General features: G+C 40.7%; 2 protein-coding genes across 2 annotated transcripts; both read left to right on the top strand.

Moving 5' to 3' along the window:
- The first annotated feature begins 353 nt into the window (after window positions 1-353).
- Window positions 354-7,680, top strand: gtf2h1 (general transcription factor IIH, polypeptide 1). The gene is made up of 15 exons (XM_041938387.1): window positions 354-516; window positions 954-1,122; window positions 1,212-1,404; window positions 2,457-2,622; window positions 2,764-2,857; window positions 3,123-3,272; window positions 3,438-3,517; window positions 3,640-3,767; window positions 3,840-3,927; window positions 4,025-4,113; window positions 4,763-4,880; window positions 5,775-5,865; window positions 6,107-6,222; window positions 6,783-6,875; window positions 6,957-7,680. Exons 2-15 carry the CDS (start codon window positions 969-971, stop codon window positions 7,041-7,043), a joined length of 1,647 nt encoding a protein of 548 aa, XP_041794321.1. The 5' UTR covers window positions 354-516; window positions 954-968; the 3' UTR covers window positions 7,044-7,680.
- A 243-nt stretch (window positions 7,681-7,923) lies between these two features.
- hps5 (HPS5 biogenesis of lysosomal organelles complex 2 subunit 2) lies at window positions 7,924-21,135 on the top strand. The gene is made up of 23 exons (XM_041938358.1): window positions 7,924-8,085; window positions 10,047-10,170; window positions 10,371-10,481; window positions 10,636-10,700; window positions 10,854-11,046; window positions 11,755-11,885; window positions 12,097-12,315; window positions 12,396-12,467; window positions 12,595-12,683; window positions 12,941-13,119; window positions 13,639-13,797; window positions 14,457-14,616; window positions 16,380-16,497; window positions 16,948-17,085; window positions 17,275-17,343; window positions 17,459-18,030; window positions 18,578-18,698; window positions 18,782-18,931; window positions 19,021-19,140; window positions 19,413-19,526; window positions 19,622-19,728; window positions 20,096-20,387; window positions 20,746-21,135. The coding sequence occupies exons 2-23, from the start codon at window positions 10,063-10,065 to the stop codon at window positions 20,804-20,806; spliced, it is 3,348 nt and encodes a 1,115-aa protein (XP_041794292.1). The 5' UTR covers window positions 7,924-8,085; window positions 10,047-10,062; the 3' UTR covers window positions 20,807-21,135.
- Window positions 21,136-21,220: the final 85 nt, after the last annotated feature.

Here is a 21,220-nt window from a genome sequence, read left to right as displayed (position 1 = left end):
CATTGTTTTGTCTTGGCTGAATTAACAAGATGCTGGATTACCATGCAAGGAAGCCCTGGGGGCGATTTTTTATTTAGGAATATGTACCATAAATAAAGATACAACTAGGTTTTGACACAAAAGGAGAAAATCAGATAAGTATAATATAGATGAAGTGATACCAACTGCTCAACTTTTCCAATTCTATCACTTCAACTATTTGCCAAGATTATTATTAAGATTTCTTAATGCAGTTAGCCCTAAACTGTACTTCAAATGTTAACTGGATCTTTCAAGAGTTCAAGGGGGTCAGAGCGGAACTAATTCTTCATCGCGTTATCAAGCCGGAGCGCTTTTAGAGTAACACACCGAAAGGCAGTCATGTCGGCGTTGAAGTCAGGACGCACACTGTTTGAGTAGTCAAATTTCTGTATAAAATAACTCATTCTGTTATTTTTTATATTCAAGAGTACATTAGTTCGAGATTATGTGTTGAAGGAAAGCGACGTAGTCGTTGCGGTATCGATTTATTTTGAGGTAAAATAAGTTTATTGCCGACTTCTCCCTCAGGCTTTTTCTCTTCTTGACTGTTAACGTTAGCTAACGTAACGCTGGTTAGCTCAGTTGATTTGGTAAAACCGACAACACAGCAATGGCTTACTGGTGTTTAGGTCACATTACTTAGCAGAGAATAAAGACGTTGTAGGAAGCATAAGAAATATTCAGGACGTTGTTGTACAATCAGCTGAAGTAGTTCGTGCTTGTATTACATAGAAAGTGTTTAATATCTTAAGTCTATATACTTGCTTAATTCTTAATGTCGTTAATGTCAATTCGGTGACGTTACTTGCAGGTGGAGTAAGGTTTAGGTCTTTTATTTCTCTATTTCCTGTATATTATTTTGTCTGTGAGATTGTGTCAGTACTGCTAAGATTGATGATTGACAATTTATGACCCTTTGTATGCTTTCTTAGTTAATTGTTTGAGTCATGGCATCACTATCAGAGGAGGTGCTGCTGGTGGTGAAAAAGGTTCGCCAGAGGAAGCAGGATGGCACACTTTATCTGATGGCTGAACGTATAGCCTGGGGTCCAGAGGGCAAAGACCGCTTCACAGTCAGCCACTTGTATGCAGATATTCGCTGTGAGTACTTGATACCATCAAATAGTAGTGCCTTTTTGAGTGTGTGTTGGTGGTGTTCTTGAGCTGCACCTTATTTGGTTTCTGTACAGGTCAGAAGATCAGTCCGGATGGTAAAGCCAAAATTCAGCTCCAGCTGGTCCTTCACACCGGCGAGAGTACCACATTCCACTTTTCCAATGAGAGCAGTGCACTCAAAGACAGAGATGCTGCCAAAGAACTGCTGCAGCAGCTGCTGCCCAAGTTCAAGAAGAAAGCCAACAAGGAACTGGAGGAGAAAAACAGGTGAGCCTCTGCCGTTTTCACAAGTCCTCAGTGAATAGGTCTGGTTACATTCTGCTTTTTTCTTATTGTCAACAAGATGCATTGAAAGACCAAAACCAACAATGATTTTATCCTTCTAACAAGTATTGTCTGTGTAACCAATACCTAACATAGCGTATTCCTCTGTGCCGTAGATCTCCAAAACTGAAAAACACACGAAAAAGCCACATTATTTCATTGGGTCATGTGTTCCTTTATTGTAGCTCGTTTGGGTCAATCCCACATAAACTGTTCTGGTGTATGTTTAAGTCACAAGCATACCAAATCTGTCAACAACAAAAATGCACTTTATCCCCGTTTGAGTAATGTAAAATTATCTTTAAAAACTACATGGCCCCGCTATTTTAGAAAGTAATGTCACAGCGGGGGGGGGGGGGGGGGGGGGGGGGGGGGTTGGGGGGTATGAATATTTGGGACCCATTTTTAAATTTACATCCTCAGTACGAACAAATGTGCATGGGGCTGAGAGCCCCAGACGGGGTGGAGAGGTCAGAAAATGAATGATCAGCTCTTGTTGGGGGCAACATGTGTGACTGAATAATCTTATCTCAGCATCAACTTACTTAAAACTGTTTTAGAGAGGTTTCAATAAAACTTAAAGGTCGTTTTGGAGGCTGTAGGTTGTGTTATACTGAGGCATGTTTCTAATATTTAGACTAGTCTCATTGATAAATGGGTTGGAAAACATACAATTCAACAATACCACACACTGCAGCTTTGGTAATGACTGTAGAGTCAAATCAACAAGTCAAAACACAGTTTTTACAAAAACTGTATTGTAACAGTATTGACCAGAATAATCGTGAATAATCTTTTGGCCGTAATGAGCAGCCGGTTTATCAAGATGTAGTTTATACATCTTTTCCGAGTCTCATAGGATGCATTACAGAGAATCGATGCAGTTTTCTGAACTTAATAGGAAATTAACAACTCAATTACCACTAAGCTTTTTAGGCAGTTCATTCATGAAGAATTTCAGTCTTAAAATAGTGTTCATTAATTTTCTCCTGTAGGATGCTTCAAGAAGATCCAGTGCTTTTTCAGTTATATAAGGATCTCGTGGTGAGCCAGGTGATCAATGCTGACGAATTCTGGGCCAACCGGTTAGGAGACATAAACAGCACAGAGTCCGCACTACACAACAACAAACAGGAAGTTGGTATATCTGGAGCCTTTCTGGTGAGTGCATCTAGTCTGGCACAATTAGACTTTATGTTTTTCAAAACGACCTAATCTTAAATTTCACAATTGATTTAAGCATTTAGAACCTCAGCATTAACAACATACTGTTGAAAGTGACTTTATTTTCGTGCTTTACAGGCAGACATTAGACCTCAAACAGATGGCTGCAATGGCTTGCGATATAATCTGACAGCTGACATTATTGAATCCATCTTCAGAACATACCCTGCAGGTAAACAATTACATGTCAAGTGAAGCCATCAAGTGCAACAGTAATAACAGACTGGAAAAATGCTGCTACAAGATCCGATTTTCTTTTTCACAAAAGACTACAACAGCGATTTTACTGATTAACACCCTATCAGCCAGAGAGGAGGAATTGCTTTGTAGAATCAGCTTGATCTTTGTTCTCCTCAGTGACTGAAACTGGTGCTCCTCATCGATTACATAAAAGATTGGACTAAATATATTTATATCAACTTGCATTGTACTTGCAGTGAAACAGAAGTACAGTGAAAATGTGCCTCATAACCTCACGGAGAAGGAATTCTGGACCCGCTTTTTCCAGTCCCATTATTTTCACAGAGACCGCATCAACACTGGAACACAGGATATCTTCTCCGAGTGTGCCAAACAGGATGAAAAAGGTACGAGTTTTAAGCACTTTCAGGTGCAAATCTCACATGCAAGTGCAAGGATTTTCTAGGAATGGCAGAACATGTGTTGTTTCCACATTTATTAAATTCCTGCAGCCTGCTACAAGCAACAGATGTGTTTTTCATAGGTAGATTTTTTTCATTTGTCTCATGCAGGCTTAAAGTCAATGGTGGTTCAAGGAGTGAAGAATCCTTTGGTCGACCTAATGTCTTTAGAAGATAAAACATTGGATGAGGTGAGATTTAATGAGATGATGATCCAATCACAGCCGTATCACACACCCTTAAAAAATCATTTATTGTATAGCTGTTTTTTCCTCTTCATCAACCTCACCTCTTGTTATTTTCTGTGACGCAGGGTTATGGAGCTTCTACAACACCACCCTCAACTTCAAACAGGTCGGTGAAGGAGAGCAGCAATGCTGCCATTATAAAGCGGTTCAACCATCACAGTGCCATGGTGCTGGCAGCAGGATCACGCAAGGGGTAAAGAAATTACTTCTTGAAAAACATATCTCACACTCAGTGTTTCTTGCTAACATGATCATATTTTTAAAGGGAGACACCAACTGACCAAGCTAGTGAGACGAGCAGCACAGACGGAAACTCGAGGGATTCTGACTTCTTCCAGCCTCCTGTTAAGAAGGTATGATGGCTCTACAGCTTTATCAGAGCTTTTTCAAAAGATGGGTGTTACTCTGTAAAAGGCTGAGTCACTTTTTTCTTTTGGCAAACTTTCTTAGGTTAAATTACAAGAAGCTATCGAATATGAAGATCTGCAAAGGGAAAACAGACCAAAAACAGTGGCGTTAAACCTCAAGAAGTCTGACAGGTACAGTTTGTCCACATTTTATTTATTAATTTTTCTTTGTTTCTTACTGGGAAACCTAACATTTTTTGAAGTGGCAGTGATGAATGAAACACTTGAGATTTCTTATTCTGTTTGCGAGACTTACAAAGCTTAATATTCTTATTATTAAGTAATTAGATTTTTTTTTTCGCAATCCAGTTGTTGCAATCAAACTAATTAATTTTCTTTCCATCAACTGAACAGTAATTAAATAATCAATTGATTATTTACTTAGCTCTAGCAAGACCTAGATCACTTAAAAAATGTTTTAGGCTTCTGTAGCCAGAAATCATCTGTGCAGAATTTAGGAAGAGGCTCATCTCACTTCCTCTGGACAGAGCACTGTTTCGAAATAGGGTTTTGTTTTTAATCTTGCAGGTCAGATTCATTGCTTTCACTGTGTAAAATTCCTGCAAGTTGTCATAACCCAACACCTGAATGTCACTTAAACACATAAAGTGAATGTATGATCTTCTCAGGAAGAGAGGAAAGGATGATCTGATCATTTGCAGCCTCCACTTTTTGCTTTTGACTGATAAATAAGCAATTAAATATTGCATTTTTTTGTTGCTATATTCTTGGTTGATTTTATAGTAACTTGTTCTAATACAAGGTTTCTCTTTATTATAAGGTATGCTCATGGTCCAGTGCCACTTCAGTCCCAACACTATACGACAAGCCAGGATATCATCAACTCTGTCAACTACATCCAGCATGAGATGGTCAATTACAAACCCAACCTCACTCAGGTTAGATCATACACATTATATTTCTGTAACTTTACAAATCATTAACCTGTGGACAAAGATTAATGATTATCTTTGTAGTTTGATCCCTTTATACACTGCTCCGTAGTGCAATAACAACATATTCTCAGGTTAAGATCAGCAAGCCTGTTCCTCACAGTCACACAGCTATAGCGTTTCCCACGTCTTGGAGCATTTAAGGCCCCTCACAAGCACTGGGCACTGGGCAGGCTCTCACCATGAGGCAACCCTGTCATCCACTGGGGAAAACTTTGCAGAGCTCAGTCATGTCTATCTGTATATGTGAGGAATCATCCTTCATGAAGGTGTTGTGACATTGTCCATAAAGGTGAGGCTACTTGTATCTAGGTTATCTGTCCACCAGCACTATTTTTGGCTCCTTCCCCCCAGAGATATAATGTGCCACATAATTAGGGCTGTAATCACATGTTGTAACTGACTTAGATAAATCTAAATTCTGTTAATTCATGGGTACAACTTTACTCACAATATGTAACCTGGAGACATAATTTTGAAAGGGCCTTTTACCGTCTAAATGACAACAAAATGCTTGACTGTAATCACATGATTCTGGACAGAAATGCCACAAATTTCACATGATAAACATTAGATGATTGAGTATTTGATTTCATTTGTTCTTTGGTCAGAAGATTCTAATTGTGAAAAACTAGGATCTGCTGCCAAACATAGCAAAATATAATCAGACACGAGACCCAAGCTTGCAATGTGATTTAAGCTCATGTACGCGTAATTGTGTTTTTCAAACATTTTACAAGTGACTTAAGAAATAACTTTCAGTTTTCCTGAAAAGTAAGGAAACTTGTTTCAACTATGAATGGTGCCGTCGGTGAGTCACCACACTGTTACTCTTTGCAGGTGTTGTCCAGCACAGCCGCTAGCTCTGCCATTGCAGCTCTTTCTCCAGGTGGCGTCCTCATGCTGGCAGGAGGACAGCAAGCCATAAATCGTAAGTGTGTTGTACAAGTGCTGAATAGCATTAATAGTATGTAGTGTAAAAGTTTGTGGTCGCTGAAATGCTGCTGAACAACACATTGACAAAATGGCTTAGTTTGTCTAAGATTACTGGATCGTTCACTGGCGACCCAGAAATTTACTGTGTCTTAAACCTGAATCCATCCTGAAAAATGTTTTAAAATCCTGTTTTTAAGTACTTTATTTTGTATTTTCTTTCCGATCTTATTTTCCAGAGATGGTACCCACTGAGGTTCAAGGAGAGTTGAAGCATCTTTATGCAGCTGCTGGAGAATTGTTGAGACACTTCTGGTCCTGTTTTCCTGTAAACACACCATTTCTGGAGGAGAAGGTGCCCAATATTCACTGTATTGAAAGAAGGTCAAATTGTCACAGACTAAGATATTCCCTGTCACAATACCCATGATTTTGGCAACAGAAAAAAAAAACAACAATTGGCATTTCTAATACTTTTCTAAAAATACATACAAATCAGTTATTAGCATTTATGTGTAGTTTAAAAAAAAGAATATACTCCACACGTCTCCAGAACAGTGTAGCTAGCAGAGGCTCAAACATAATAAAAAGCATACAGTGCTGATAACACAATCACGCCCTTTATCGTTTTCCAACACTGAATCACAATAGTTGTTAGATTGAGACTGATGCCAACATTTTTTGTTTTATATCAACAACATCAACATATGTTTTTCTTCTTGATCAGAGCCAAAAATCCTAATAACATCCACTTTGAAATTGAACAATGTACTAACTTTTCTCAGCAGTGTATCATTGACATGTGGTTTTCTGGCATAATCTCCATCACCTTCACCACCATTACAGGTGCCGCTCACCCTTCATAAAAAGTAGTAAACATTTTTTCAGATTTTCCAAATGTTTTCTTTCATACAGGTGATAAAAATGAAGTCAAACCTGGAGAGGTTTCAGATGACCAAGCTTTGTCCTTTTCAGGAGAAGATCCAGCGTCAGTACTTAAGTACAAATGTAAGTCTCAAAGCTGTTAATAATGACACAATGGTTTACACCATGTGGCACTAGCATTAAATCCCTTTAACCTTTCCACAGCTCACAGGGCATTTGGAGGAGATGTTGCAGACAGCCTACAGCAAGTTCCATGTCTGGCAAACCCGTCGCATGATGAGGAAAACCTGAGGTCTGACGGTTTGTCAAAGAGAGGACAAGGAAGACAAAGTATATGGACAAATGGCCTGTGAAGGTTCTCCAGACTGCTGTGAAGAGACCACAGATCACATCCTGATGGGACGTGGTTCACAGGGGCTTAATGAGGATAAAGATGGACGCTGCTACAACTGTTCAACAGAGACTAACTGCATCTCAGTCACAAATAACTGTAATTAGTTTATTTCTTTTTTGTTTGTGTTTTCTCAATGGTTGAGAGATTGGTGCCGGTAATGGTTAAATGGGACTTTTTAAAAATGGTGCAACATGACCAAACTTCAGATGGAAAATCAGAAAAGGCATTCAGGACAACAGGCTGAGGTGTATGATGCAAGCAGATGGCCGCCAACATGTTTTTCATCAGTGCACAGAGCAGAGGAAGACGTACGAGGAAGCCCCTCTGAACACTGGGTCGATTTGGGGAACAAAGTTCCAGGAAATCTGAAGCAAAAGGCGAAGTGGATATAGCAATACTGTAAAGACATTTTACACTCGAGTGCATTAGTGTGTGAGGCTCAGATCACACTGTCACTGGTTTGCAATGTCTGCACCGTCTGTCTGCACTGGAGACAAAAATGTTACTCTGAATTAAAGTGAGGCATAAAGCTTTTGTTCATGCCGCTTTGTTTTGTTGCTCTTAATGCAGTCATTCATCTCGGTTTTTTATTATAGCGATTGTTTGGAGATAGTAGTAATAAACTACAGCGTCAAGAGCTGTAGCTGTCTGTCACCTTTCTCAATGCATAGCGTTAGCTGCTTTGGATAATACAGAGATGGTTTCATTTGTAACGAAGGCGTCCAGCGAATCACCTCTGTCTCGGGTCCGTCGCGCTGCTTTCAGGAAGTCCTCGCATCAGCTGAGTGAAGCCGTGACAGGGCGGCTGGCTGCCCCCACAGTGGTGTGACACTGACCGCTGACTTTCTCCCAGAAAAGTGAGAATCAGTGATGTAAGACACCGGTTTGGAGAGGATTTGTAGGCGGCCGCGCTGGTTTGACTGTCACTCCGACTGTTTGGTGAGTTTCACAAAACGATGAGTGAATGGCAACATCACTGTCTTAGCTAGCTAGCACGCTTGCTAGCTTGTTATTGCACAGATAGTGACACTGCGGCGAGTTGGCGCACTGAACAGTCTCCAGAGTTAGCCTGGTTTTAATAAACTATCATACACCCTTAACATAGCCGTGTCGTACTAATATCGATTTTCTAAGGCTTTCGGGGTTGTATTAGTTTTGATCGAAACGCTAGCATCAGTGTCAGCAGACAGGTCTCGTGATGCAGACTCCCATGATCGAATCGCCCCTTTTAGTTAGCAGATACTTAATCAATTTACTCGCTTTACTGTGTATGCAGCGAAAACCTAGCTAAAACAAAAACCCATCCAGTTGACAGTAGTTAGCTGACATAAACTGGGAACGACTGAACGCGAAAGCTTGAAATTTCAAGGTTTGTTGACTGTTACGAATGTTAACATTGTAACGTTATGGTAACGGTTATTTTGAATGTCTGTTAACTTTACATCAGTGTTTGCTAGCTAGTACATTTACTCAAGCGCTGTATGTGCGTGTAGGCGACACACTCGAGGTACTTTCCTTCGGTATTTGCATATCATGGCTCTTGATAGTTGAACTCCATTACAGTTCTGCATTTATTTGACAGCAAACTAAACACGACGCACTGTTAAGGTTTACATTTCCCAACAGTATGTACATTTGTTCAAATTAGCCCCATTCTGACCAACTACACTGAAATTCCATTCACACATTCATCATCAGTAATAATGATATTCAGTACAAAGCTGTATTGCGTTCACAGAGGTCACTTTTCTGTACTATTGACTAAACTTTCAATGAGGGACTTCAGCTTCTAACAACTTCATTTGTTATTGCTGCTGTGCTGTCTTTAGAGGAATAAACAGATTGGCACCACTTCTGCTTATGTATAAACAAATAATCAGTGTCATGCTGAGGCCCAAGGCTGGATTTGCCCACCAGGTAAACAGCTGAACCATTACCACTCAGGTTGTTTGATATTATATGATTAATTGCACCGTTCTATTACAATCATTGAAAAACCAGCGTGAGCGAGTGCCTCTGGGTCATAATCTAGACTTCAGGCTTTGTGTATCATGACCCCTGCACATGGCAATCATATGGGTTATTTTTCCATTTTTACCCCAGGTCTCTTTAGTACATCAATACAACTATGGTCAGATCAAATTTGTGTGCATCCCCATCCCTAAATACAGCCCTGTTGCACTGGAGTGTTAACAAATACAGAGACAGAGGTCAGAGTTGACTGCCACTTCTCACATTCTTTTGAGATACCTTTGTGAGCTACTTTATGCTTAGCAGCAATTATGTCCTGTCAGTTTGCTTTAAAACATTTTTATAGCATGCCCATTGATGTTTTTTGTTGTTGTTTTTTTAACCAACGGTATCTGATAACTAAAACCACAGCTGTAGTTTTGCTTCTGCTTCTTCACTTAAAAATTAAAGCTAATCTGCTGCATTTTGAGATGAATGGTCCTGTTAAAACAGTCTTTATTAACTAACAGCTGACATTAGAACAACACTTATGCTACTCTAAAGATAGCATTTCATTTCCACCATAAAAATGTGTTTAAAACAATTTTGTGTGTATATGTGAAGTAATGAAACTCCCACCAATATCCAAGACGTTTCATCTTTATTCATTCAGTGACAGTAGTGTCTTCCTCATGTTGGTAATTACTAGAAATGTCTGCAGAAAATATCTAAGTGTAGCTTTGTTTACCGTTTAAGTTGTCATTAGGTATGTCATGATTAGTTGAACAGATGAAGATGGTGTAAAGGGAGTCATGACTGGTCAATTTGAGAGTACACTACAGAAAGTCACAGATGCACACAGCTGAGGGTCGTGGTATGCAAGGAAGCAGCAGTGACTCTTGACATTTTTTCCATACTTTGCTGACTGTTGCATTCTCTCCCCGTTGTAGAGGAACACCAGTGAAGATGCCCCTGATACCAGTTGTGCCAGAGAACCACAGCCATGTACTGGCAGAGTTTGACTGCCTCGATCCACTTCTGTCTGCTCTCCGATTAGACTCCGGCAGGCTCAAAGTAGGTTTCACCATCACATGTCTGTCACTTTTATAATGAAATCATACATGGATGATTTATCATAGCTTATTACCTAATGTCTTTCAAGTACTACAGAAAGAAAAAAAATTTAATTGCCTTCACTAGAAATACGTACTAGCCCTTTAATTCGCCCAGTTGGTACTTGCCACATTTCTAAATGTGACCCTGTTGTGTTACAGTGTACCTGTTTGGCCGTATCAAGGAAGTGGCTTGCATTAGGAACATCAGCAGGAGGGTTGCACCTAATTCAGAGGGAGGGCTGGAAACAAAGGCTCATCCTCACTCATAAGGTAATATGTGACAGAGTACCTATTATGCTGAAGTACAGAGTTGACTATTGTTCTGCTGTTAACTGTTCAGCTGCATATAATAAAGAATACAGTGTTTCTACTGATTTCTGTTCATCTTTTGTTAACTCCCAACTCATCGTGAGCTCTTTTTCAGGAGGGATCTATCGCTCAGGTGGCGTGTTGTCCTCATGATGAAGACTTTATTGCTGTTGCAACAAGGTTAGAGTGTCTCCATGGAGCAAAGAAATGTTTCAAACTCATCTACCCTCATGCAAAACTCAACCCTTGTCATCTGGTGCCACCTTCCTCCTCTTCTCCCATCTCCTGCATACAGTTTCTCTGTGTTGATCACAGTGTTTGTCTCTGCTCCAGTCAGGGTCTGGTGGTGGTGTGGGAGCTGCAGCTGGAGCGGCGGGGTCGTCCAGAGAGGGTCAGTGTGTCCTGGGAGCACCGAGGTCAGGCCATCACTGCGCTCTGCTGGGACACCAGCGCACTCAGAGTTTTTGTCGGGGACTCAGGAGGCAAGGTGTCCTTTCTCCGTGCAGGATCCTCCAAGCTGGGCAAGGTAATGATTAACAGTGAAATTGGTTTGTTTCTTCAATAATAATATATATAAAGTAAATGGCTTTTGAAAACGTTCAGACCCTTTTATTGTTGATAGAATAGAGGTTTTGTAAGGTCTCAGAACATAGTCGAATCAGTGGGTCCTAATTCAAGCCAGGTGACAGAGGTTAATACATTCTCTGATCCTTCTAACCTCTCAGGGTGTTGTGCTTATAGTCCACAATCATAAAAACCTTCGACCAGCTGACTAAGAATCTAAAAATAGAGACAACTAAGTCTCACTTTGCAAATTCAACAAAGTCTAATTCAGAGTCCCCAAACTCACAAATTGAAAATTGGTCTCAAATATTCATTGTGTGCAAGGCCACCTAACATCTCTGAACTACAAGCACTCTGAGAGGGAAAGAGAAAAAAAAGCTGTCAGTTTGCTCCAGGAAACTTTTGGAGGCTGTGATTTCTGTATAGGAGATGTTCCCATCACGCAAATGCCTGTCAAGTTTTGATCCTAAAACTTGACATGTTTTGCAGTAATGTAAAATGTGAGCAGATTGCAGTAAATAGAGTAAAATATGTTGTTATTAACTGTTTTCATATCCAGCAGTTGTGTAAAAAGAACTATTACCCTCTTTACTGTTTATTTTTTACGTAGCCTTCTTCATATTCATTCTTTAAGTGATTATCTATCTGATATTATTTCCTTTGTGTCTAGGGGTCAGCATTCGTTATCTTCCCTGTTCAGACCGTCACCACTGTGGACTCCAGAGTGGTTCAGCTCGGGTACCAAGAAGGCCGCCTGTTGGTGTCTTCCCTGAGCCGCTGCTACCTCTGTGACACGGAGAGGTGAGTATTGAGTAGTAGTATTGAGAATTCTTCTCAAAACTTTGAAAAAATGACCATGGCATTTGATTTGTAATCAAGTATGTTTTATATTATCTAACCAAAAAGCTACAACTAATTTCTCTGTAAGATATAGATCCTCTATAGAATTTGTTGTCTTGACCCTGCACAAGTTAATCAGGTATGGTGCATTTTTCTCTTTAACTGCCTACAGGGAGAAGTTCTGGCGGGTTGGAAATAAGGAGCGTGATGGGGAGTATGGAGCTTGTTTTTTCCCTCAGAACAGGGGGTTGTTAGTTGGTCAGCCCCCTCTGCTGTACTGCGCCAGGCCAGGCTCCCGACTATGGGAGGCCAGTTTTAATGGCGAGGTTCTGAGCACCCATCAGTTCAAACAGCTGCTGGCCTGTCCGTCTCTACCTCTCATCACTTACAGGTACTAATTATTCCTGTTTTTATATCATCTTTTTTGAAAGGTTAAACTCCTAATTTGTCTTTTGTTCCTGCTTCCTGCAGAAATGAGCCACATTACAACCCAGCACAGAAGAGCTCCCAGTCAATCGCCTTCCCCAAACTGCTTTTTTTGGGGTAATGTTAGATATAATTTATGTGTTGCTTTCAGAGTGGTTAGGTTTATATTTATATGCACATTATTGAATACAAGGCAGATATGTTTATTACATCAGACTAATTAAAACCTTATTTATTTGTGTAGAGACCAAAACTTGCTGACCTGGACTGATTCAGCTATTTATATCTTCACACCTCAGAATGGACAACTGCTGCTGTGGACTGAAGTCAAAGGTGTGTTTGTTGCTTTCTCCCAAAATACCACCAGCAATCCTTTAGACTAGTTAAGCAACAATTTCTAAATACACATTAGCTTGTAATATGTTGACATACAGTAGGTCCAAAAACTAGTCCTCTTGAAATCATTATGACTGCTAGTCATTAATAATAACAAGGAAAAGATTAGAATTACATTAGCACTAATCATCCAAACCCTTTGTTCCTGTTTGATTTACTGTAAATTGATTGGAAACTGTTTTCTGGTTTTGTAGACCTTCTCGATATTACAGTCTACCGCAGCGAGCTCTTCTGTCTCCATGGCAGCGGGCGTCTGTCGCACCTCTCCCTGTTATCCGCTGAGCGCTGTGTCGAGCGTCTGCTGCGGCGGGAGTCCTGGCCTCTAGCTGCTGTAGTCTGCTGTATGTTCCAGCACACAATCACCACCAGCAGGGTAAGATGGCTGCCACTGCCAGGCTAACTGCCCTCGTCTCTGTGTGCTCTGTACGCTAGATTCCAGTCTTATCTGTGCTGAGCTGTTCATACAACAGAGAACACAGAATGTACGTGTTCGCCTGAGGTGTCTCACCTTCAATGACGTGGCCAAAGAAACAATATGTACAGGTGCTAGATATGACTCCTGCTGTTGACTTAGAAACAGTGCTGTTAGCAGGGATTATCTCACAAATGAATAGTTAACATTCAGATCTGACACAGCACATGAAGAACCTGACTTTTTTTTCTATAGTAATTTTTATTAAAATAATGTGCTATGTGGCACTGGCGAGCCTGGTTTTGTGTTGATGGAGAAAACCACACGTAAAATACACATGCTGCACATGAAAGTAAATCAAGCATTTTAACATCATGATCATCTCATGATCCAAGCAAGAGCTCACCTGTGTAGAGTGTTGTCTTGGAGAGTTGATAAAGTATCAATGAAAGCTTTGCTCATCATTCCTGTTTGATTCAGGCCAGGAAATCGCTTCCCATCGACCGCTTTGAGCACCTCAGGTCCCAGCTCAGCTCCAGCACACACGTGGAGCTGTCTGGCCAGCTGGAGGAAGTCATCACCAAACTGGAGCCCATGGACTCTGCCTCCAGCAGCCGTAGAAGTAGCATCTCCTCACATGTAAGTTAAAGTAGCTCCCCATAGATGATCTCTCTATATAAACAATCTGCCAGGTAATGGTGACCACCATGACTGTAGATGATTAGCATCCTTTTTATTAACTTTTCTATGGGACCCATTGAATGCTGTTGCTGTGGATACCTATTAGTTAATGAAGGGCAAGCATCTCTGTGGGATCACATTGAATCTGTTGTTTGATAAAGATTTGCAGGTTTCAACTGTGGAACTGAGCTTAGATGTTTAAGTCAGCTAACATTAGTCGGTTAAGAATCACAGCTTTGACTTATTTCTGTCTCATGTCCCACCATGAGGTCCCGGGAGCAGCACTGCATGCAGAATAATTCCACATCAAACAAATACATCATGTACATCATGGTTTGATTACTTTCTCGTCTGTGTCTGACGTGAAAGCAAAACAAACAGAGATGTTCCTTTAATAAGTTTTTAATTCTATGCGTTGATAGTAACTGAAGCACGCAGCTTCTTTAAATCTGTTCATTTTTCCATATTCTTATATTTTGGTTTCTGTTTTAATTTAATTTAATTCTGTTTTTATTATCAAATTTTGTGATTCCATCCATGTTTTCTGCTTCATGGAAATTATAGCGCCCTGCATGTAACAAAAGTGTATTTATAGCAGTTATGTTTACATTATCTAGGAGAGCTTCAATGTCCTGGACTGTGGAATCTATCGTGTGATCAGCCGCAGAGGGAGTCAGTCAGATGAGGAGACGAGCTCCCTCATCAATCAGTCCATGTCAGAGGAGGAGCGGCTCAAAGAGTTCAGCTTTGTGCAGGAGGAAGATCAAATGGATCATGGTAAGACATCACCAGCTACACAATAAACCAATGCTGTAAATATAAATAAACAGAAATACTGCTCTTAAAACATACAAAATTGTTATTCAAAGTCATATGTAAACAGTTTTTGTGTCAATATTGCCCCTTAGAACAGCCTAATTTTAATTTTCTGAATAAATAGGTATTTTTCAAATGTTAATGTACAGCCCTATTCCCAAAAATTTGGGACGCTGTGTAAAGCGTAAACAAAAACAATGCAATAATTTGCAAACTAACTGGGTTTACCAGCTAAGGTTTTACAAAGTGTTCCTTAGCCCAGGTAGTAATCTCCTTTATTCAATCGTGTTCGTAAAGTGTTGAACCTCACTCCAACCTAGCTTTTGACCGACTGAGCCTTCAATGACGCTCCCTTTATGCCCAGTCATGATACTATCACCTGTTACCAATGAACCTGTTTACTTGTGGAATGATCCAAACAGGTGTTTTTGCAGCGTTCCACAACTTTCCCAGCCTTTTGTTGCTCCTGTCACAACTTGTTGGAAATGTGTTGCTGCATCAAAATTAGAATAAGCAGGTATTTACAAAAATCAATGACATTGATAAGGTGAAACATTAAATATATTATCTTTGTACTCTTTTCATTTGAGTACATGTCAAATAGGATTAGAAAATTATCACACTGTTTTATTTATATTTTACACAGCGTCCCAACTTTTTTTAGAATTGGGTTTGTAATAATACCTAGTAATAATAATAATTATTATTAGTAGTAGTAGTTGTTGTAATAATATGATAATTACCACTTGGCGTCAAGTAGAACAGGAGGATGATTGCCTGCACTGTATTTATACATTTATTTATTAAAACATCACACACAAATAATGGCTGCAAAAGTTAAAGGCTTGATATGATATTTTCAAATATAAACTAATTTATCCTAACAATGTAATAATAATATTAATCAACATCTGTTTTGTACTTCCTTCTTCTTAAAAAAGTCTTTCTTATTTACCTCTACTTTTTGTTAACCTGCACACTCCCTGGGGTAAAAGTCTCCATACACCAGTTGTGCAGACACAGTATCCAGCAGTACAGAACAGATTCACACAGACTAGAAACATAAAAGCAAGAAACTGACTCACACACACTCTTTGCTGTTTCTTTCTTCACTCCTTCTTTTTCTCGGTTTCTTATTCTCTCTCCCTTCATCTTAGCAGGAACAAACTCCTTTTCTGCCTCTTCTGAGTTCAATGTGAAAAGAGAGTGAAATTATTTTCAGCTTCTCTTTTACCACTCATATTAAACCATAAACCATATTAAAATACCTGAATTTTTAAAAAAAACTATTGGTGTTTTGGAGCATCACTAGCTTATTAATATAAACTTGGCATGATAATAATTTTACTCTTTGACTTTATCTCTGTTGTCATAAGAATCATATGTTTCTAATACCGTCTTGTATGTTTGCCTCTTGAATTAATGTGTTTCTGATTCGACTTGAAAAATTCATGAAATTGTTTAACCAGCTATGCTGTACTGACATGCTTTTCAAATATAATCACACTATTCATTTGAAGTTTCTTGTCTCTTCTGTGGTATCACACATATATCACCATTTTGGTTCTTTTGCATTGTGCAGCATTTAATTTATGTTTTCTGTATAGTGCTGTCTGGCACCTTTGCTCCATCTGCTTGCATTATGTCCTCTGCCTCTCATCAATCCCTTCCAGCACTCCATCCATCTGTATTTTCCTCTGGCTCTTGCCACCATCTTTGTTCAGATCCACAGAGCAGTGAGCGTGTGGAGGCTGAGCGATCTGAGCAAGGCCTGCAGTTCCACCTCCCCCTTTCATTCCGCCCCAAACCCCCTCGCATCGCTCTGCAGGCCGTCAAAGACAGGTGAACATCCAGAGAAATAAAGGACAGACATGCTAATTGTTCAAAGAATGTGTCACGGCAGCTCATGCAATACAGGCATGAAGCTGGAATGTGCAGCTTGAGTTTTCAAGTTCAACACTGATGAAAGTATTTGTTGATTGTTGATTGTGCTTCTTCTTGGGAGTATTGAAACTCAGGAACTACAATAGCCTATTAATAAATTGCAGCTGTGCTTTTAGACGGATTACTTCCCCTTTCCACTGAAGATCTAGTGTTTTTAAATTCACGTTGTTCATCTGTGTAGGAGCGTGTGGCAGGTTTCATTTCCAAGCATCACACTCAGTCATTTGTCATATGACATTGTCTTCTGTCTGTGGTTCTGTTTGCCTCTGTGGCTGTCGGATAGTAAACCCATCTCACGTAATCTTGTTGGCGAAAGATTGTTTTATTATTCCATCTTCTTTTTCTCAGTGTTTCCAGTTTTGTTAAGAAGACAACGGAGAAGATCAACACCCTCCAGATGAACACTGAGCTCTGGCAACGCCCTGAATTCAGAGAGGGTGGACAGGCTGACACCACAGCTCCATACACCGAGGAAATGGACAGTGAGTAAGTACGGATCTGTGAAGGTGAACTGGAACCAGTTTCTGCTGAGATCAGATGCGTCTACGTGTTGTTGGAGTTAGTCCACAATCACTTCTTCTTTTCTTTGACTTCAGGACAAATAACTTGTATTTTTTTAAAAAGACTATAAAAAGTAAATGAGATAAAACCTTTGAATTTTATTTGTTGTCACAGAGTTTATGATGAAATGCCTAACACAGAGGCCGACATGCAGGAACTCCGATCAGCAACAGAGCGAGCTATGTAAGTACTACATTTTGTGTTGTAATATTTTACCACTTTTTCCCCCTGTTTTAGAGTTTTAGAGTAGAAACTGTGCTTACATTCACATGTTATATATATATTTTCCCAACATCAGCTCTCAGATCCAAGATCCTTTGGTGCTACTGGATCCAGTCTGCCTGAGAGAAACTCTGCTGGACTGGCTGCCGGTGCTGGAGCGAGTACTCGGACCTGCAGAGCACGGGTCAACTGCAGCAGGCGATTCAAAGGAGGATGGGCCAGGAGAGGTGAGGTGGGAGAGGGATTATCTAAACTCCTGCTCAGAGCAACAAGAGGAGTCTTCCTCCACATCAGGTGAACCAACAGAGAGCATTACAGAGGAGGAGGAGAAGAAAGAAGAAAAAGAGGAACAGGGTGACTCCACTGAGAAGGAGCCTGAAGTTTCAGATGGGATCCCTCCAGAGCCTGTTCGAGTGGTGTCTCCCAAACCCATACCGTCAGATATCCTGGCTAATCTCACCCAGCTGGCAACGCTGCACACAGAGCTGAGCTGCTTCAGAAAGCAGGGGGATGAACAAGCTTTGGGGTGTACAGGTTTCCTGCGGCGCTACTTCTTTCTGCTGGACAGAGAGCGCGTGAGAAGAATGTGTCTGCTGTGTTACCAGGAGCAGCCGGAGGTGCAGAGCTCCTTCACTGAGGCCATGCTAGGTCAGAAGCTTCTCCTTAATTCACTTGACGATGTCAGACGCCCTCTGGTCTAATCTTTTTTTTTTCTGTACTTTATTTTCAGATTTCAAATTTCACAAATACAGAAAGCACATATATAAATAAAAAAGAACCAACAATGCCCAACATTAATACTTGGTGGCTATATTAAAAACTCAGATGTCTTCAGAGTGAGTGTTGCTGAGTGCAGATCTGGTTTCATCTTATGTCTCATCAAACTTTTAGCCAATAATCACACAGAACAAAACAAATGAGATAAATGAGATCGTGACCCCTCAATTAGTTAATACCTCATATACTGTTGATACTAATGGATAGATTTTCCTCAGTCTGGTTGAGTTAGTGCAGCCTGTGGACAACAAGCTGTATTCATTTTTATCTAGTTTAGAATCCACCTCTGTGATCCAGTCCCACATTTCAGACCTCATTAAGTAACTCCACATTTAAATCAGAGGCCTGTGGCTCTCTGGTACTCGAGTATTTTATTCTTAAATGGTTTGGAAAATCAACTTCTTGCCGTTCTCTGTAGATCACACTCAGTCCAGTAAGGTGGTGGAGGTCATTCAGAGAGGTGATTTACTGAGGTCACTGCGCAGTCTGAGAGAGCTGCAGCCCTGGAGTGCTCCCCCTCTCCTCGCTCACTTACACAGGTCAGTACACGGATTTCTCTGTTGCACATACTTATGCCACCTTGATGGGTCTTGTGAAGTAAGTTCACTATGTTATTATCTAGGCTGTATGAGAAGCACGGGGAGGCGGCTGTACGATCGTTTTCCCAGTTCTATCCTACGATAACGCCTGCTGATGTCATGACCATGGCTCAGCAAAGCCACTTCCTGGCGTACCTGGATAATCTGGTCCAGTCACAAACAGAGGAGCACAGGTACAGCTTCCATTTGATCTTTTTGTCCAAGGCAAAAACGACAGTGAGCCCTCCTTGTTGCTGAATTTCACATTCATTTCTTCCTCCAGGTTGTCATTCTTGCAGTCCCTTCTTGAACCAGAGTCACTGAGACAGGATTGGCTGGAGCTGGCACTTACCCATGATGCTCCTCAGCGCTGTGATACCCTGACCCCTGATGGACAACCAAGGTCTAGTTCTGTTTGTGTGTGAAAAATGCGAAAAAAACAAACATTTATGTTCTTTTATTTTCTAACTCTTACTGAAAGGCCAAGTAAGTTTTCAGTTTGAGGCTAGAAATCAACCAAAAAATAGAGTACACTAGACCTGAGTGGGTGTGATCTGAGATACTGTCATAGGTGCATTTCACGACTGGATTCTCTTTAAGCCTCAACAAGGTATAATAATACCAATGGAGTATTAGAATAATTCTAACAGTGAATTCATGTGACTCCTGCTGCAGGTGGCATTCTCACTGTTTTAGCTGGGGTTATGGACGCCTCCTGTCTCTGCTGATCCGTCTCCCTGCAGACCTGTCCTCCAAGCAGAAGATGGCAGAGACTTGCCGCACTCACGGGTACTTCTAATTTTTTTGGACTCGACAGTTTTTTTGCTGTTGGTGTTTGGCAGTGACTTTATATTTTCGTATTTCGGTATCGGGTGTGTGTGCAGGTACTGGACGGGCTACCTCTACCTCTGCTGTGAGCTGCAGCGTCGCACTGAAGCGTTCTCCGCCATCTGTCAGCTGGATGACATCAGTCTGCTGGAGGAACATGAGGGTAAAACCAAAACCTTTTCGCTTCACAGTAGGGCTGCAACTAACGATTGTTTTCATTAATGATTAATCTGATGATTATTTTCACAACTTACTGAGATACAGTACATACTGAAAACCTAAAAATATATTCTGCGTGGAAATCCACTGCACATTAGCAGTATCACCTTCTGTAACCTCAAAACAACAAAAGTTACCTAAATGATGAACACAAATACACCAAAATAGATTCACTTAGGTTTAATTAACAGAATTTAGACTGCTGCAGGAATAAAACCCCAGTTCAAAAAACGCAACTGCATTAGATAATCAAAGCACTCTGGCTTGACATCATAGTCTAATGGCTGTACTGGCCCTCTGTTGTTTTCCAGGTGTTGAGCCCCAGACCCTGGACGAGTGGAAGCTCTTGATCCAGTTATCTCAGCGGTGCAGCAGTGTGGGAGACTCAGAGCAGGTCTCTGGGGTCAATGGGAGCAGCTGGTCCAACGGCTCTGCAGACTGCGGTGGGAAGATCAGCCCAGAGAGCCTGACCCTGATGCTGGCTCGGACAGCCGGGCCTGACCGCGCCATGGCCGTCCTGGAGGAATGTGGAGTGCAGCTGGTCCTTTCACCGCACTCCAAACTGGTGTGTGAGCTGCTGCGAGTCGCTGAGATGAGGCAGAGGTGGGTCAGGATGTCAATCACCACATCAGACTATAAGCTCAGAAGAATGGGAAAGAGTTCCATCAGGTGTTGTGTGTTGTTGTGGCTGCTGACTAGAAATCTGTTTAAGGCATGGGATACTGGGGAAAATACTGCTGAAATCTATCAAGTCCATTAATTTTGCCTCCTCAACAGAGCAGAATTAAACATCAGTGGTTTGGAAAACGAACAGTTATCTAAGTGGTCTAAAAATCCCTTTTTAAGAAGCAGATATTGAACCAAAGTGTCTGAATGAAAAGAACCAAAGAGAATCAGTTTGTTTTGAATGGACTTCATTTTTGTAGCTATCACAGTCCTATTTCTTTTGTTTCTGTTTCAGAGCGATGATCCAGACGATGCTGGAGCGCTGCGATCGCTTCCTGTGGTCTCAGCATGCCTAACTAAAGATTACTAACACTGTATGTAACCGCTATTGAAGCTGTGACTTAATTTATGCACTGTAATATTTGTCAAAGCTTTCTAGACTAAATCAAGGTACGTCTCCTCCCAGTGAAAACAGTATTTATTTTGCACAAATCTCTCAGTTTTATTCCATTTACTTGCTAGTTTTAGCATTATTCCGATGTGACTCTTTTTTTTAGCGATTCAACTTAAATGCTTTTTTGCAAGTATTAGTCATCATATATCTGTATGACAAAAAACTGACAGTAATTACAGCGAAGTGTTCTAACCAGGTAATAGTGTGTGAATAAAAGCTGTCTGCATGACACATCTTGCTAGTTCCAGTGTTTTTCTGTTTTGATTTGAGAACAAAACGTTTTAGTCAGCATGATGATAGTCAAGCTGGATAAATG

Source organism: Chelmon rostratus, chromosome 6 (assembly GCF_017976325.1).
Source record: "Chelmon rostratus isolate fCheRos1 chromosome 6, fCheRos1.pri, whole genome shotgun sequence".
NCBI lineage: Eukaryota > Metazoa > Chordata > Actinopteri > Chaetodontiformes > Chaetodontidae > Chelmon > Chelmon rostratus.
Note: the sequence above shows the minus strand (reverse complement) of the source record. Positions and strands in the feature narration are given on the sequence as shown.

Bases quoted from the DNA above. Each gene is read 5' to 3' on its own strand.
- gtf2h1 (XM_041938387.1), top strand. From the start codon at position 969: ATGGCATCACTATCAGAGGAGGTGCTGCTGGTGGTGAAAAAGGTTCGC. The intron at 3,518-3,639 runs GTGAGATTTAAT...TCTGTGACGCAG, and splicing joins AAGATAAAACATTGGATGAG to GGTTATGGAGCTTCTACAAC. The intron at 4,114-4,762 runs GTACAGTTTGTC...CTTTATTATAAG, and splicing joins AACCTCAAGAAGTCTGACAG to GTATGCTCATGGTCCAGTGC.
- hps5 (XM_041938358.1), top strand. From the start codon at position 10,063: ATGCCCCTGATACCAGTTGTGCCAGAGAACCACAGCCATGTACTGGCA. The intron at 18,699-18,781 runs GTCAGTACACGG...GTTATTATCTAG, and splicing joins CTCCTCGCTCACTTACACAG to GCTGTATGAGAAGCACGGGG. The intron at 19,141-19,412 runs GTCTAGTTCTGT...CTCCTGCTGCAG, and splicing joins ACCCCTGATGGACAACCAAG to GTGGCATTCTCACTGTTTTA.